Genomic DNA, 17,787 nt, shown 5'->3' with positions numbered 1-17,787 from the left:
GGAATGCAAATCATGTAGGACCTTCTAAGTAATTTTAAGAACTTTGACTTTTCTGAGTGAAGAGGAAAATAACTGGAATAGTTTGAATGGAAGAATGGTATGATTTGACTTATATATTAACAAAGCAGTAGAAGAAAAGAAAAATGAAAGCATAAAACCAGGCTATTATAATGAGCCAGGCAAGAGTTGGGTGTTTGGATGTAGGAAAACTAAGATGTAGAAAAACTGGAGCAGTGTTCTGCATTAGGAATTGATGGTTTGGTTTTAGAAATGTCATTAGAAAATAGAGAAAAAATAATTCAGCCTAGCCTAGCCATATTGTTCAAGTAGCAATGGAGTCTAGCTCTACATGCATAAATAATCTGGAGTTTAAACTTAAGTGTCTTTTTATTTAGTCATCACTTATTTCCCTGTAAGGAATTTTTATACATTATTGTTGCTTTTAATAAGCTGTTTTTAATTCAGTAACTCAAAAGGTCTAAATGTGATCTTAATTGTTGTTATGGCTACGTGTTAAGGTCATAATTTGCCTAAATAAAAATTTATTGAATACATGACCATAATTTAATCTTTGTTTATGAATTCTCAACAATATAACCTTGAATTGCTCGTTTGTAGTTTGGTAAATATTTATTAGAACTTATTACAGAGTAAGTAGAATCTCTTGTATATTTTTAAAAATATGTTTTTGTTGATTTCAGAGAGGAAGAAAGAGGGAGAGATAGAAGCATCAATGATGAGAGAGAATCATTGATTGCCTGCTTTCTGCACGCCCCCCCTCCCCCACTGGGGGTTGTGCAGAAACCAGGAATCGAACCCTGACCACCTGGTTCATAGGTTGAAGCTCAACCACTGAGCACACCAGCCAGGCATATCTTTTGTATTTTTACATGCATTCTGTTTAAACTGACCCTCTCATTTTTCTATAATGACATTTTAATAGAATCTGCAATAAGGCAAAACACAGTACTAGATACTGAGTAGGTTACCAAGGTAATCTTATTTAGTCTTCATCCTTAAAAGAATTTAGAGTTTCCAACTACTACAGGAGAATACATTTTTAAAAGGAAAGGATACAAAGATTAACTAGACATAGTATCTAATCTTAAGGAGCTCAAATTTTGGAGATGAGTATGTACACAAATATTACAGCACAATTTCTAAGTAGAGAATATCTATAATGATAAAAGGGTAATATGCTAATTAGACGGGACATCCTTCCTGATGAAGCCAGGACCGGAGGGAAGCCAGCCCAGGTCCCAGGTGCCTGCTGGCGGCCAGAGAAGGAACGCCCGGGTGCTGGAGGGAAGTCAGTGCTGGCAGCCAGGGGATGGAAGGCCTGCTCTTGTATGAATTTCGTGTATCAGGCCTCTAGTAGTAGTATAGATGCACAAATTAGGTAAAGCAGAGGAAAGATAAACATAATTTGATGGTGGGGTAGAGGCATTGAATGGTAGTATCAGCAGAGATGAGCAAAGGCACACAGCAGATATTTAAGACACATTTTCAACGCTGTCCCTTCAGATTTTATCAGCAGATACCTAATGCCACTATTATTTAATCAATAAAATCTTTTCTGGCTTCTCAAATTTAAATGATATGCCCTGTTTACAGCCTGAAAATTCAGTTTTTCAAGGCTAAGCAAAAGTAACAGTACAGTAAAAGAGTAAACATTAACTGCTAGAGAGAAGAGAGGGAAAGATGTGTAAGAAATATCTATAGTAATAAAAGGGTAATATGCTAATTAGACTGGACATCTTCGGGACATCCTTCCAGACAAAGCCACAGTGGCAGGGGCCAAGTCAGAGGCAGTTAGGGGCGATCAGGCCAGCAGGGGGAGCAGTTAAGGGGTGATCAGGCTGGCAAGGGTGGGCAGTTAGGGGCGATCAGGCCTGCAGGCAGGTGAGTGGTTAGGAGCCAGTGGTCCTGGATTGCAAGAGGGATGTCCAGCTGCTGGTTTAGGCCCAAACCGGCAGTCAGACATCCCCTGAGGGGTCCTGGATTGGGAAGGGTGCAGGCCGGACTGAGGAGACCGCCCCCCCCCCCCGCCCAAATTTCATGCACCGGGCCTCTAGTCTATATATATATATATATATCAACACTAATAAAAGAGAAAAATGGTAATTGGCATACGACGATACCCTTTTCATTGGCTAATCAGGGCTATATGCAAATTAACTGCCAACTAAGATTGGCAGTTAACTGCCAACAAGATGGCGGTTAATTTGCATATGTAGGCACAATGCAGGGAGGCGAAAGGGAAAGCAGGAAGAAGCCCCCTGCCACTGACAGTGATCGGAAACCCAGCGGGGAGCTAAGAGCTGGGGGGCAGGGCAAAGGCGGCCCTGGGGCCGCCTTTGCCCTGCCCCCCAACCATGATCGGAGAATCAGGTGCCTTTTCCGCCCTGGCCAGTGATAGCAGGAAGTAGGGGTGGAGCCAGCGATGGGAGCTGGGCACGGTCGAAGCTGGCAGTCCCGGGAGCTAAGGGTCCCTTGCCTGGGCCTAAAGCGAAGCCCACGATCATGGTGCTGCTGCAGCTGTGGGTCCCCGTTGCCCGGGCCGGACGCCTCAGCCAGAGGCGTCAGGCCTGGGCAAGGGGCCGATCCTGCGATTGGAGGGTGATGGGGGTCAACCCCTGAGGGTTCCCAGTATGTGAGAGGGGGCAGGCTGGGCTGAGGGACACTCTCCCACACACACACACACACACACACACACACACACACACACACACACACACACACCCAGTGCACGAATTTCGTGCACCGGGCCCCTAGTGTATATATATTATGCAAATAAACCAAACAGCAGAACAACTGGTCGCTATGAAGTGCACTGACCACCAGGGGATGTGCATGGAACTTGGTGGGTGTCAGCTGCTGTGGGATGGTGGAACAGGTGAGCAGGGGCGCCAGACCAAAGCGAGGCACCAGTCGCTGTCATCGAGGTGAGCTTCTGATGGTTACTGAAAAGCCCGGCCCTCACACATGCTGCCATCGCCAGCCCCGCTCACACCCACTCCCGGCTCCGGTGCCCGATCACTTGTCGACATTAGCAGGTGCAAGCAGTGACTGCTGGCCCCGATCGCCACTCAGGGCTTCTCCACCTCCCCCTGCTCCTGAGGGGCAATGGGGGCAGCAGCCCCTGCTCGCACCCGCTGACGGTGCTGGCCCTGCTGGCACCAGCTTTTGGTGCTGGCCCCAATCGTTATGCACCATCAACGGGTGCGAACGGGGCTGGCGCCATCAGTGCATGGGAGCGCTGCGACGGGAACAGCGGCAGTGGGAGCAAGACTGCTGGCAGATAGGAGACCGAGGCAGGAGGGACCAATACCCATCCCCATGCCCACTGCAGCCTCGCGACCCACAGTGCCTTTCAAGGTATAGAAATTCGTCACTGGGCCGAGTGTGTGTGTGTGTGTGTGTGCGTGTGTGTGTGTGTTTGTGTGTGTAAAATTTTAAATGTGGGTAGCAAAGTGAGTTTCTGGGCTTGGGGTCTTATGAGGAAGCTATGGTTCTTTCTTGCGTCTCTGTCTGTAAAACTCATGCTCTTCCAATGCTCTTAGGGAGGCTGAAGTAACAAAAGTGAATGATCGTGGTGCCCAGTTTCACAATAGCAAGGTTCATGGAGACATGAAAGTGTGTCACTGAACTTTCTAAAGATCATTGTTGAGACTTGTTTATATTCTATTAGTGTTTATATTGCTATTTGTGGAAAACATCTATAATTATTTAAAGTTATTTAATTATAAGTTATGGTTCATCTGATTGGATTTTATATAAGCTTGAATATTAAAAAATTCTTTTTTTTAAATTCATTTTTATTGATTTTTTACAGAGAGGAAGGGAGAGAGATAGAGAGTTAGAAATATCAACGAGAGGGAAACATTGATTAGCTGCCTCCTGCACACCCCCAACTGGGGATGTGCCCGCAACCGAGGTACATGCCCTTGACTGGAATCGAACCTGGGACCTTTCAGTCCACAGGCTGACGCTCTATCCACTGAGCCAAACCGGTTACGGCTAAAAACTTTTTTAGATTGTTTAATTTATTTACTTTGTTCCTTAAGATCAGACTTGAAGAGTTTATGCCTCTGTTATTTTATGAAAAATTAGAATTGTTCTTTGTTCTGGGGTGTTTAATTTGTAAAATGCCACTGAACCTAATTGTTATAAGCATTCTATAATATAAAGAAACTACCTACCTAAAGTGTCAAGCTAGTGTTCTTCACTAAGTGTTTTTCAACATAGCTTTCTCTCTTGAACTTAAAACAATCTTTTAACTAGCTCCCATTCCTGCAGATCCTAGCTTAAATGTCACTTTGCACTAGTGAAAGTGATACTGTCCTTGAAATCCTTTTCCTATTTATATTTCCTTTAACACACTGTACTTTTCCTTTATAGCACTTATCAATTTTACAATTTATTTTTAAGGACTCTTTTATTGGTATCTCTCTCCCCTACTAGAGCTTAAACTCTGCAATGTCAAGAACAGTGTCTATTTTATTTACCATTGTTCCTAGTGCCAGGCACTCCATAAATACATTTTAAGTTACTTAATGAACAAGATGTCCTGCACTTTTATCTCTCGTTTTTGTTCTATACCAGCATTTCCCAAAATATATATTAAAAGTTTCCCATGAACTATTAATAGATATTTTCTGAAAGAAATGATTCTGTGGTCATAGGTTTGGGATGGCTATATGAAGAATCACAGTTTACATTAGCATGTTAAAATCTCTCAGTTTTAAAGTAGAAAAATCTAAATTTAGAATCTAGCATTCTCTACTTTTTTTTTTTTTACTACCAAACTCTTTATTCTATGATAAAGGAACATTTTTAATCATTAAGGAAAGTGATTTTATATATGACTAGGGGCCCAGTGCATGAAATTCGTGCACTGGGTGTGTGGGGGGGGGAGTGTCCCTCAGCCCAGCCTGCCCCCTCTCACATACTGGGAGCCCTCAGGCATTGACCCCCATCACCCTCCAATCACAGGATCGGCCCCTTGCCCAGGCCGGACGCCTCTGGCTGAGGCGTCCAGCCCGGGCAGCGGGGACCCGCAGCTGCAGCGGCCCCGCGATCGTGGGCTTCGCTTTAGGCCCAGGCAAGAGACCCCTAGCTCCCGGGACTGCCAGCTTCGACCGTGCCCAGCTCCCATCGCTGGCTCCACCCCTACTTCCTGCTATCACTGGCCAGGGCGGAAAAGGCACCTGATTCTCCGATCATTCTTAGCTCCCCCCTGGGTTTCTGATCACTGTCAGTGGCAGGGGGCTTCTTCCTGCTTTCCCTTTCACCTCCCTGCATTGTGCCTACATATGCAAATTAACCGCCATCTTGTTGGCAGTTAACTGCCAATCTTAGTTGGCAGTTAATTTGCATATAGCCCTGATTAGCCAATGAAAAGGGTAGCTCGTACACCAATTACCATTTTTCTCTTTTATTAGTGTTGATATTTAAGCTCCCTTTCTCTCCTCATACAAAAGGAATTCAAATATAAACATAGATTTAGCATTCTAAATTTGAGCATTCTATTCAAAATGCAAACTAACCACTGATTCAAACTGGCCAAGGCAAGATAGATGATTTTAAAATTCAAAAGGGATGTTAATTTACTACAAGGAATGATGGGAATATATGATGTTGTAATCTCATATACCCTTTGAGCACTTCCATTTGTAAGTTGTCCTATATACACTTTAACAAGTCCACAACAATGTCTTGTATATAATAGTGTAGGAGTGGTTTTTGCAGCATTCCTGGAGGATTGGCATTTAGGTTGTTCATACAAGTTTAATGTTTAACCCTTTTGTGTTTTTTTCTTATCAGTGTCTAGTTAAGTAAATTATGGAATCTCTATATAGTGGAATACAGTGCAGCTGTTGTGAAATCTGTAGAAGTGTTAGTATGGAAAGATCTCCAGAATATATCAAGTAAACCAAGGGGTAAAGCTCTGTATGTTGCATAGAATACTATCTGTAAGTAAATACACACACACACACACACACACACACACACACACACACAGGAGGCCCAGTGCATGAAAATTCATGTACTGGTGAGTGGGGTTTCCCTTCAACCTAGCCTGCCCCCTTTCACAGTCTGGGAGCCTTTAGCGGAGGCCCGCGGGGAGCAGGCCTAAGCCGCAGTCTGGCCTCCTTCTGCGGAAAGTGACTGCGCCCATCCGGGGAAGGCGCCTCCCCCATCACCCCACCACTGCTGATGCTGCCAGCCACCATGGCCACCTGCCCTTGGCCCTTGCAGCCGCTGCAGCTTTGTCCGGAAGGACGTTCAGGTGACGTCCAGTCTATCTGGTCTAATCAGCATATTACCCTTTTATTAGTATTCTAGAGGCCTGGTGCACGATGCACTGGGGGGTGGGGTTCCCTTAGCCCAGTCTGCCCCTCTCACAGTCTGGGAGCCCTCAGTGGACGTCCTACTGATGGCCACAGTCTAGCAGCAGAGGCTTGGAGCAGGCGTCCCGTGTGTGTGTGTGTGTGTGTGTGTCTGTGTGTCTGTGTGTATGTGTCTGCTGGGGCCTGCCCCCAGCCGCACCACGTAGGCTTGGAGCAGTTGCTGTGTGTGTGTGTGTGTGTGTGTGTGTGTGTGTGTGTGTGTCCCCGCTGGGGGCATGCCCCCAGCTGCATAGGAGGCTCAGAGCAGGTGGTGTGTGTGTGTGTGTGTGTGTGTGTGTGTGTGTGTGTGTCTGTCTGTCTGTCTGTCTGTCTGCTGGGGGCCTGCCCCCAGCCACACCGTGGAGGCTTGGAGCAGACACCCCTCTGTGTTGATCTCTCAGGCTCCTGGCCTCCACTGCGTGTTGTACTCTCCCTTGAGCTGTGGCCACGGTGGGGTGCTTCCTGCAGGCCGCGCTTTCCTGCTCACAGATCGCCGATTGCCGTGGAGACCCAGGGGCAGGCCCTCCTGGGTGCTGCCTAAAGCCGCACTTTCCTGCTATCAGATTGCCATGGGGTCCCAGCTGGGTGCAGGGCTTAGGCAGCACATGGAAGTCCCAGCTGGGGGCGGGGCTTAGGCGGCGCAGGGTTTAGGCGGCACACGGGGGTCCGGGCTGGGGGCCACGCAGAGCTTAGGTGGCACACAGGGGTCCCGGCTGGGGGCAGGGCTTAGGCAGCACATGGGGGACCCAGCTGGGGGCAGGGCTTAGGCGGCACACAGGGCCCGGATGGCAGCTCGCGCTGTCCCGCCCTGCCTGCAATATGCAAACTAGCTGCCATCTTTGTTGGCAGCTAATTTGCATATCACACTGATTAGCCAATGGGAGGCATAGCAAAGGTACGGTCAGTTGCCATCTTTGTCTATTATTAGATAGGATCTATCTATCTTTAACAGAGGCTACTTATGAGGACTGGATTTTTTGTTTTCATACTGCTGGAATGTTTTTCATCCTTGAACTTTTATTTTATATACTTAAGAAAACAGTTAAAACTTAATAAAATGTTTACCAAAATTCAGTGATTATAAGGCTATATGAGAACTTTGTATTTTGATGGCAGTTGGTAGTATCACAAACTGGCAAAATCATCCTTCATGGTGACTAAATCAAAGCTTATTTTGAGCAACTGTTATATGACACACATCATATTAACCATTTTATATACACTTACCTTATTTAAATCTCTAACCAAGCCTATCACGTAGATTCTATTTCTCACTTACTGGAGGAAATAGATTTAGAAGACTGAAGTATCTTGTCAAGAGACATAAAACTCCAGAGCCTATGCTTTCAATCCCTATACTTCAGTATTGTTCAAAAGGAGTCTGAAAATTAGATTTTTGTTTTTTTAAGGTTATTATCCCAGACAAAAGACCAGGTTTGAATCTGTATCCATTTCATCAACTAAAAATAGTGTATTCACTATCCTTCTTTGAAAATATCATATTTGTATGGAAGTGAGTAGGCGATTAGAATCAAAATATTTTTTAGCCATAGCCTGCTCAGTTCATACAAGTTTAATGTTTTAAGCCTTTTGTTTTGAATTTCCTCTGTAAAATGAAAACTTGAAATAACAGTTTTAGTCAGCTTTTGGAATTTTGTATAATTTAACTGTTAATTTCAATGGAATACTTTTTTTTAATTTGAAGAAATGTACAATGTGTTGAAAAAAATCTTTCTACCTAAAATACTTGTACTACTAACTCTATTGTTATCAACATCCTTTCAAGACTACTAAAGTCCCTCTATTTAAGAAACAAATGAACAAAAGTCTCTTTATAATGCTATACATTCTGTTTGCTTTTAAAAAAAATACATAAACTTACCTATTTCCCCCTCTTTTTAGGAACACCATCTTCAACGGGCTATTTCAGCACAGCAAGTGTATGGCGAGAAGAGGGATAATATGGTTATACCTGTCCCAGAGGCAGAAAGTAATATTGCTTACTATGAGTCTATATATCCTGGGGAATTTAAGATGCCAAAGCAGCTCATTCACATACAGCGTAAGTATCTACTCTCTTAGTAAGTATCCTATCTAATAAAAGAGAAACATGGTAATTGGCGTACGACCGCGACCCTTCCCATTGGCTAATCAGGGCAATATGCAAATTAACTGCCAGCCAAGATGGCGGCCGGCAGCCAGGCAGCTTGAAACTAACATGAGGCTTGCTTGCTTCAGTGAGGGAGGAAACCAACGTTCCCCGCCTGCCTTGCTGGCCTCTGAGCTTGCAGTTTGAAACATAGCTACAAATATAGAAGCTAAAAAATACCCCAGAAACCTGCTTTCAGCGAGCCGGGATCTCAGACCTGGAGTTGATTCAGTGTTTCGATTATAGAACCCAAACAAACCAGATACCTGCTTTCAGCAGCAGAGGCCTCAGAGCTGGAGTCAGAGCTAAAGCTGGCCCAGAATAAAAAAAGAAAAAAAGGAGCAGTTGGGAGCTTCAGTCACCCACCAGCCTGAAAACAGCCCTCAGCCCCTCACCCAGACTGGCCAGGGACCCCAGTGGGGACCCCCACTCTGAAGGGTCTGTGACCAGCTGCAAACAGCCATCATCCCCTCACCCAGGCTGGCCAGGCACCCCAGTGGGGACCCCCACCCTGATCCAGGACACCCTTCAGGGCAAACCAGCTGACCCCCACCCATGCACCAGGCCTCTATCCTATATAGTAAACGGGTAATATGCCTCCCAGCACCAGGATCAGCGGAGCCGCGAGGCCTCCTGGCACCGGGATCAGCGTGACAGGGGGCAGTGCCCAAACCTCCTGATCGCCCTGCGGCTCTGTGTGTGACAGGGGGCGGGGCCACGACCTCCCTATCCCCCTGCTCTGTTCGTGACAGGGCAAAGCGCCCCAACCCCCTGATGAGCCCTGCTCTGTGCCTGATAGGGGGGAGCTCCCGAACCCCCTGATCACCCTGCGGCTCTGTGTGTGACAGCGTGCGGCGCCCCAACCACCCCCTCCCCCCCACGGGCCCTGCTCCGTGTGTGACGGGGTAGAGCCATAACCTCCCCATCGGCCCTGCCCTGAGTGTGACAGTGGCAGCGCCCTAACCCCCTGATCGGCCCTGCTCTGTGGGTGATAGAGGGCGGCGCCCCAACCCCCTGATCCGCCCTGCTCTTTGTGTGACAGGGTGCGGTACCCCAACTCCCCTATCGGCCCTACTCTGTGAGTGACAGGGGGGAGCTCCCCAACCCCCTGATTGACCCTGCTCTGTGCGTGACAGGGTACAGAGCCCCAACCCCCCTGATGGGCCCTGCTCTGTGCTTGACAGGGGGCAGCACCCCAACCCCCTGATTGGCCCTGCTCTGTGCGTGACGGTGTGGCGCCGCAACCTCTCCATTGACCCTGCCTTGAGTGTGACAGGGGGCGGTGCCCTAATCCCCCAATTGGCCCTACACTGAGCGTGACTGAGGGTGGCATCGCAACCTCCTAATCCACCCTACTCTGTGCATGACAGTTGGCGGCTCCCCAACTTCCCAATCGGCCCTGCTCTGAGCCCGACCAGGGGCTGCACCTAGGGTTTGGGCCTGCCCTCTGCCACCTGGGAGCAGGCCTAAGCCAGCAGGTCGTTATCTCCCGAGGGGTCCCAGACTGTGAGAGGGCACAGGCCGGGCTGAGGGACCCCCCTTCCCCCCGAGTGCACAAATTTTTGTGCACCAGGCCTCTAGTCCTATATAATAAAAGGGTAATATGCAAGTTGACCCTAATGGCGGAACGACCAGACTGACCGCTCAACCAATCACTATGAGGCGCACTGACCACCTCTCAGTCCCATTCCCTGGCTGTCAGCCTCCCATTGCCCGATGGCAAATGGGGAACCACCCAGCAGCAGCGGGTGGGGCCATCTGCAGGCAGCCGGGAAAAGATAGCCCTAATCACAGGCCAGGCCTTGGGACTGTATCCGCACATGAATTTCATGGACCAGGCCTCTAGTATTTTCTATATTTATCTTCCAGTGTAACTCTTGACAGATTTTTATCTGTTCAAGGCCATTTTCAGTACCCATTTCATTGACCAGCATTAATGAAATGAGCATTATTAAAGCCCATTTTCAACTTTTAAAATTGTGTTTGAGATTTCTGCCTGACAAAAATGATACCATTTTTATCCTAGATTTTTAGTTCCATCTCAACATGGGATCTTATGCTACTTTACACAAATGGTATAAATGATATGTCTCAGATATAGAAATGGTTTTCTTACTGTTCAGAAACTGTAATGTTAATAGTCTTAAAGAACATCTTAATGTCAGTCAGGAATTGGCAAACTTTCTGTAAAGGTTCAAATAGTAAATGTTTTAGGCTTTGTGAGTCTTTTCTGTCATTTGTTACATGTATTCAACTCTGCTGTATTTTGTAAGGCAACATCAGCAATAAACAAAACATAAACAAATGGACATGGTTGTGTTCCCATACAACTTTATTCACCAAAAAAAGATGGCAACCCAGTATTGGCCCGTAGGCCATATTTGCCAGTCCTTGATCTGCGTTTCTAATTTTTTTTTTAATTTAGTGTTCTAATTGTCTTACTTGGTAGTGATAGGTTCTTCATTAGAAATTATCTTTCTTTTTTAATGATTTTTTTATTTCAGGGAGAGGAGGGGAGAGGGATAGAAACATCAATGATGAGAGAGAATCATTGATTGGCTGCCTCCTGCACACCTCTTACTGGGAATTGAGTCCATAACCCAGGCATGTGCCCTGACCGGAAATCGAACCGTGACCTCGTGGTTCGTGGATCAATGCTCAACCACTGAGCCACACTGACTGAGCTAGAAATGATTTTTCAATAGCTATCACAGATGATGCTAAATAGCTGAGAGCTTGTAGATTTAAAGGAAAGTGTACTGTATATTTCATTCTCTTAATTCCCAAGTAGTTGACAACTTAAAACATAGTTGATCGGTACTAAGGTAAAATTGCAACAGCTTTCATTGTTGTCTTGCTGACCTTTATAATCAAGAGGTTTTTCCAGGGGACTTTCTAAACTTTATTCAGGACAATATAAATCTATTTTGTTTTTATTATTCTTTCTAAGGACACAGAGAAACTAGTTTTTATCTCATTAACTACTTTTCTAACTCAGTTAACTTTTTCTACACATGATCTAGTTTTTGTCGTGAGTTTTAAACATTTATTTTATTATTTCTTAAATATAAAAACCAAAAGTAAACATAGTGGCCATATTGGTTCTTAGCAGTACTATACTGGCCGTGGATTTGATTTTAAGTTTATTAATCCTCTCATGAAAAATCTGTACAATCACCACAGATAAAGTCACTGAAGAATCTTTACTCCTTTTTACAGCACCAGCATTGACCTTTGCAGCCCCCCTGCCTTTCTTCATTCTGTTCTTATGTTCCTTTTGATGTTTTCTTGAGGTCTTCTTTTTTTTTTTAAATTAAATCTTTATTGTTCAGATTATTACATTTGTTCCTCTTTTTTCCCCCCATAACTCCCCTCCACCCAGTTCCCGCCCCACCCTCCGCCCTCACACCCCACCTACTGTCCTCATCCATAGGTGCACGATATTTGTCCAGTCTCTTCCCACATCTCCCACACCCCTTTCCCCCCCAAGAATAGTCAGTCCATTCCCTTTCTATGTCCCTGATTCTATTATGATCACCAGATTATTTATTCACTTGATTCTTAGATTCACTTGTTGATAGATGCATATTTGCTGTTCATAATTTGTATCTTTACCTTTTTCTTCTTCCTCTTCTTAAAGGATACCTTTCAGCATTTCATGTAATCCTGGTTTGGTGGTGATGAACTCCTTTAGCTTTTCCTTATCTGTGAAGCTCTTTATCTGACCTTCAATTCTGAATGATAGCTTTGCTGGATAAAGTAATCTTGGTTGTAGGTTCTTGGTATTCATCACTTTGAATATTTCTTGCCACTCCCTTCTGGCCTGCAAAGTTTCTGTTGAGAAATCAGCTGACAGTCGTATGGGTATTCCCTTGTAGGTAACTGAGTTTCTTTCTCTTGCTGCTTTTAGGATTCTCTCTTTGTCTTTTGCTCTTGGCATTTTAATTATGATGTGTCTTGGTGTGGTCCTCTTTGGATTCCTTTTGTTTGGGGTTCTCTGCGCTTCCTGGACCTGTAAGTCTATTTCTTTCACCAGGTAGGGGAAGTTTTCTGTCATTATTTCTTCAAATAGGTTTTCAATATCTTGGTCTCTCTCATCTTCTGGCACCCCTATAATTCTGATGTTGGTATGCTTGAAGCTGTCCCAGAGGCTCCTTACACTATCTTCGTATTTTCGGATTCTTTTTTTCATTTTGCTTTTCAGGTTGAGTGTTTTTTGCTTCTTTGCATTTCAAATCTTTGACTTGATTCTTGCACTCCTCTGGTCTGCTGTTGGGAGTCTGTATAGTATTCGTTATTTCAGTCCGTGTATGCTTAATTTCTAGTTGGTTCTTTATCACAACATCGAGGGTCTCATTAGATTTCTTGAGGATCTCACTACATTTATCGGCGGCTTCTAGACAGTTCTTAAGAGACCTTAAAAGTGTGGTTCTGAACTCAATATCCTCCATGGACAGTTTTGTCCTGTTTCCTTGTCTCTGCATTTTTTATGCTTTCTTGGTGCACCCCCTAGTGGTCTTTGTGCGCAGTCTTGTTGTAGTTAAGCCTTGATTGTTGTCGGCAATACCAGGGGTGATTTGACCTCCAGGCTAACTGGCTATGAGAGTCCGCTGTGTCTGCAGTGGGAGAGCTTCTGTGCTGGATCTCTAGGGTGGTGCTAATCTAGCGTTTGCCTGAGGCTATCCGGCAAATGGCTCTGTTCAGGGCTTGGGCGGGGTGGGTCCCTGGGGATCTACAGGGTGGGCCGGAGCGAGCAGTTATGGCTGCTCTCAGTTCCGTCCCTAGGGGCTCTGCCTCACAGAGTCCCAGCAACCGCTGCAAACCTCGGAGAGAAAGCTGCCTTTGAGTTCCGACCGAAGCCAGACAGTCCCGCTGCTCCTGTTTGAGTCTGGGTCCCTAGAGACTTGCCCGGATCTGGAGCTCAGAGTCTGAAACTCCCTCCCGATTGAAAACAACAACCGCGCCCTCCGCCTCCAGCCCACTCTGCATGCACTCCGCACCTTAGTATTTCACTTCAGCACTGCGCCTCCTCTGAGTCTGGGTATGATATTCTCTTTCCTCCTAGTTGTAGAATTTCCACTCAGCCAGCCTTCCTGTGGTTCTGGATGATGTCCGTTCCGTCTTTTAGTTGTTTTTTGAAGTGATTGTTCGAGGCAGCAATCTCCAGCGTTAACCTTTGCCGCCATCTTGTTTTCTCGAGGTCTTCTTTTCAAACAGGCCATGTCTTGTAAGTCTATGTTTGGGTTCATTTTTCTTTGTATAATCCAGGGAATCAGATTATGCCAACGCCAGTTGTCTTACACTCACTACCAAAATGGATTCTGAATCCAAATATAAAGATGGCATCTGTTGTGGTCTTGTACATTTTGGCTAGTTTTTTTTCAAACTTTTGTGTTAAGTACTATTGCCTTCCCTTGGCAAAGGACATCAATGACCATGTGTTTCTGCTGAAATAGTTTGTTGGTGAGGAACTTCCTGGTCTGGATAGTTATGTCGTTCACGATGGCAGCCCATCTTCGAGCAGCCAGGGACGAAAAGAGCTGGCTCATGTCTACTTCATTATGTTGAACACCTGAAACTGTCATAGCCAGAGTGACTTTAAATTCCTGAATCCATTTTTGAGTCCAGAGTGCCTTTTGTTTCACAAAATCTTGGCCCATAACATTTCAGGCCCTAGCTATTCCCTCAGAGATATTTCTAGAGGCTGCAAGTCCTAGATCGGGGTGCCAGCATGGCAGGTGTGGTCTCCCTTTCAGACCACAGACTTCTTGTTATGTCCTCGCATGGTGCAAAGGGGCATTTGATATTTTTAACTTGTGATATTTTTTCATCTTTAACTCTAACTTGCACCTAACCATATTGATTTCCTTTAGAAAAAAATAATAATTTCACTTAAAGGTTACTTTGAAATGAACCAAATGAGTGTCATGTATTTTCTTGCCCACTCACATAATTTATTACACATAAGGCACAGACACGGACATTTTAAACAAATTTGTTCAATATTAGAACCTAAAAGTTAGTTCTCTGGAAAATCACCTCTATCTGTAAGTTATAAATCTGATCTTCTATATATATTTACTAGAGCCACATTGTATTCCACAGCCACAGACTATATTATCTTACAAATGCATGCTTTTAGGTTAAAACAGGATTGAGTAAGATAAAATTACATTAATCAATTTACATTATCAAAAAAATTTGTATGTTTTACAAATACACTGCTTATTGATGACTAAAATCCACAAAACATTTTGCTGGTATGAATGAATTAAATTCTGGTTAGAAAAGTCAAAAGCTATATTTAAAAAGAAATTGACTTTGCTGACTTTGGAAAATCTCAAATCTATTCTTATCTTCAATTGGCTTAGGAAAGAGATCTTAATTTACTCTCTTATAACTAGTCAGAGCTTAAAAGCAAGAAACCCATATAAAAATCATTATTCCCTTCTTTAGTTTCATCCTGTAGGTACCTTCTAATCTAATTCACTGAGTACTGCTCAACATTCCTTGATCCAAGTATTAAAATGTTTCTCTTTTGATTGGTGACCTATAAAACTTCTATATTACACAGTTAGGACTTCTCCTTTCCTATTTATACTGGAAGAAAGGACAAAACAGTTCTGACCTGAAGACAGAAACAGTTCTCTCTCTCCCTTTTCCATGCACTTGGGTTTCAGAGCTCTGCTGTTAATCCTCAAAGGAAACATTTTCTAAAAGGTCTTAATAGAGGAGAACCAAGATGGTGGCATAAGTAAACACCTATACTTGCTGCCTCTCACAACCACATCAAAATTACAACTAAAAGGCAGAAGAGCGACCACTCAGAACTGTGGGAAAGCTGGCTGAGTGGAAGTTCCACAACTGGAGAGGTGAAGAAAGCACATTAAGACTGGTAAGAGGTGCAGAGGTGCAGAAAATGCTGGCACCTGAATGTGCTGCTCTTTTAATTGGGAGGAAGATACAAGCTCCCGCTTGCTCTGAAATCCAGTTCTGGACAAGTCTCTGGGGGACCCAGACACATATGACGAGAAACCAGACTGTCTGGCATCAGGACAGGAACGCAAGGGCAGCTTTCTCACAGAAGTGCTTGCAGCGATCATTGTTCCTGTATGGGGGTACGGGATGCGGAGACCTGGGGACCTCTCCAGTGCAGGGCTGACTGGCAGCCATTACTGTTTGCTCCGCCCAGGTGATTCCCAGAGGCCTGCCCCACCCAATTTAAAACCCCACCCAAGCTGTGCGCATCGGCTTTTGCATATGAATGGCCTGTCCTTTCTTCACATAAAACCTGTCAAACTGCAGCTGGGTAAGAGAACCCCAGAGCTTCCAAAAGAAGGCGCGGCGGCAGCAGCCTTCCTTGCATCACTGCTGGGCCTCATCTGGGCACTTCCAAACCCCATACAAAAAGGAGGAATCTGCAAATCTCTCTGTAGCTCCTGCTGGGCAGCCCCAGACAGAGGCTGACCTTGCACCTCCTTGGAGATCCAAGAGCCAGTGTACCCAGTGGTCAGAGTGAGACCATACCGGATTACAACTCTTCACATCCATAAGTGACACACTCAAGGGACAGACTCAGTGAGCACCAAAGCCCCACTGAAGCAAGTCCTGCTCCATAAGGGTGTGTCCTGCACAACAGATCTTCCATTGTAGACACAGCTGGTCATCACAGCCAATTGACCTGGAGGTCAATTCCTCCCAGTGACACCAACAGCAGTCAAGGGTTAACTACAACAAGACTGTGCAAACAGCCCACAAAGGGGTGCACCAAGAGTGTCCACCTCAGGTGACTGAGGAGGCTGAGCCACTGGGCCCTATAGGACACCTACTACACAAGGCCACTCTATCAACTCAAGGAGACTTAGCAGCTACACAGTACACAGAAACAAACACAGGGAAGCAGCCAAAATGTGGAGACAGAGAAACATGTCACAAATGAAAGAAACGGAGGAAAGCAAACTACTGGATATAGAGTTCAAAACCACAGCTATAAGGCTACTCAAGAATCTTCTAGAGACCTCCGAGAAACTTAGTGCGACTTTCAAGGATCTTAATAAGAATGCCAAAAAGTGGAAAAGGACCAGTCAGAAATTAAACATATACTAACTCAAATAAAAAATAATATACAGAGATCCAACAGCAGACTAGAGGATCCCAAGAATCAAGTCAAAGATTTGGAATACAAAGAAGCAAAAAACACCCAACCAGAAAAGCAAAAGGAAAAAATAATACAAAAATATGAAGATAGTGCAAGGAGCCTCTGGGACAACTTCAAGCCTACCAATATCCGAATTATGGGGTTCCAGAAGAAGAGAGTGAGCAAGATATTGAAAACCTATTTGAAGAAATAATGACAGGAAACTTCCCCTACCTGGTGAAAGAAGTAGACTTACAAGTCTAGCATGTGCAGAGAACCCCAAACAAGAGTAATCCAAAGAGGACCACACCAGGGAGAACCAAGATGGCGGCATAGGTTAACGCCGGAGTTTGCTGCTTTGAACAACTACTTCAAAAGTGAAACCAAAAAACGGAAGGGACATCACCCAGAACCACAGGAACGCTGGCTGAGTGGAAGTCCTACAACTAGGAGGAAAGAGAAACGCATACGGACACTCAGAGGAGGCGCAGTGCTGAAGTCAAATTCTGAGGTGCGGAGCGCGCAGAGCAGGCTGGTGGCGGAGGGCGCAGTTGGCGTTTTCAATCGGGAGGGAGTCGCAGACTCTGAGCTACAGACCCGGGCAAGTCTTTAGGGACCCAGACTCAAACGGGAGAAGCGGGACTGTCTGGCTTCGGTCAGAGCGAGTGCAGCTTTCTCTCCCAGCTTTGCAGCGGGTGCTGGGACTCAGAGAGGCAGAGCCCCTGGGGACAGGACTGAGAGCCACCATAACTGCTCTCTCCGGCCCACCCTGTTGATCCTGTGCGACCCGCCCCGCCCAAGCCCTGCACAGAGGCATTTGCCAGATAGCCTCAGGCAAAGGCTAGATTAGCACCTCCCTAGAGGACAGAAGTTCTCTCACTGCTGACACAGCTGATTCTCATAGCCACTTGGCCTGGAGGTCAAACCCTCCCTGGAATTAGCTACAACAATCAAGATTTAACTATAAGACTGCGAACAAAGACCACTAGGGGCTGCACCAAGGAAGCATAACAAAATGCGGAGACAAAGAAACAGGACAAAATTGTCAATGGAAGATATAGAGTTCAGAACCACACTTTTAAGGTCTCTCAAGAACTGTTTAGAAGCTG

The 17,787-nt window shown here is 45.4% G+C and overlaps 1 protein-coding gene across 7 annotated transcripts in view; it reads left to right on the top strand.

Moving 5' to 3' along the window:
- Window positions 1-17,787, top strand: part of EPC1 (enhancer of polycomb homolog 1) — a 112,659-nt gene that overhangs the window by 70,156 nt on the left and 24,716 nt on the right. For 6 of the 7 annotated variants that reach the window (XM_059712694.1, XM_059712687.1, XM_059712678.1 and 3 more), the window contains exon 2: window positions 8,295-8,454. In XM_059712694.1, the coding sequence (XP_059568677.1) occupies window positions 8,355-8,454 (100 nt within the window). In that variant the 5' untranslated portion in view covers window positions 8,295-8,354. Of the gene's footprint in view, window positions 1-8,294; window positions 8,455-17,787 lie in introns of those variants that run through there. The other variant, XM_059712703.1, reaches the window with a different exon arrangement.

The sequence above is a fragment of the Myotis daubentonii genome, chromosome 1, assembly GCF_963259705.1.
Source record: "Myotis daubentonii chromosome 1, mMyoDau2.1, whole genome shotgun sequence".
Lineage (NCBI taxonomy): Eukaryota > Metazoa > Chordata > Mammalia > Chiroptera > Vespertilionidae > Myotis > Myotis daubentonii.
Note: the sequence above shows the minus strand (reverse complement) of the source record. Positions and strands in the feature narration are given on the sequence as shown.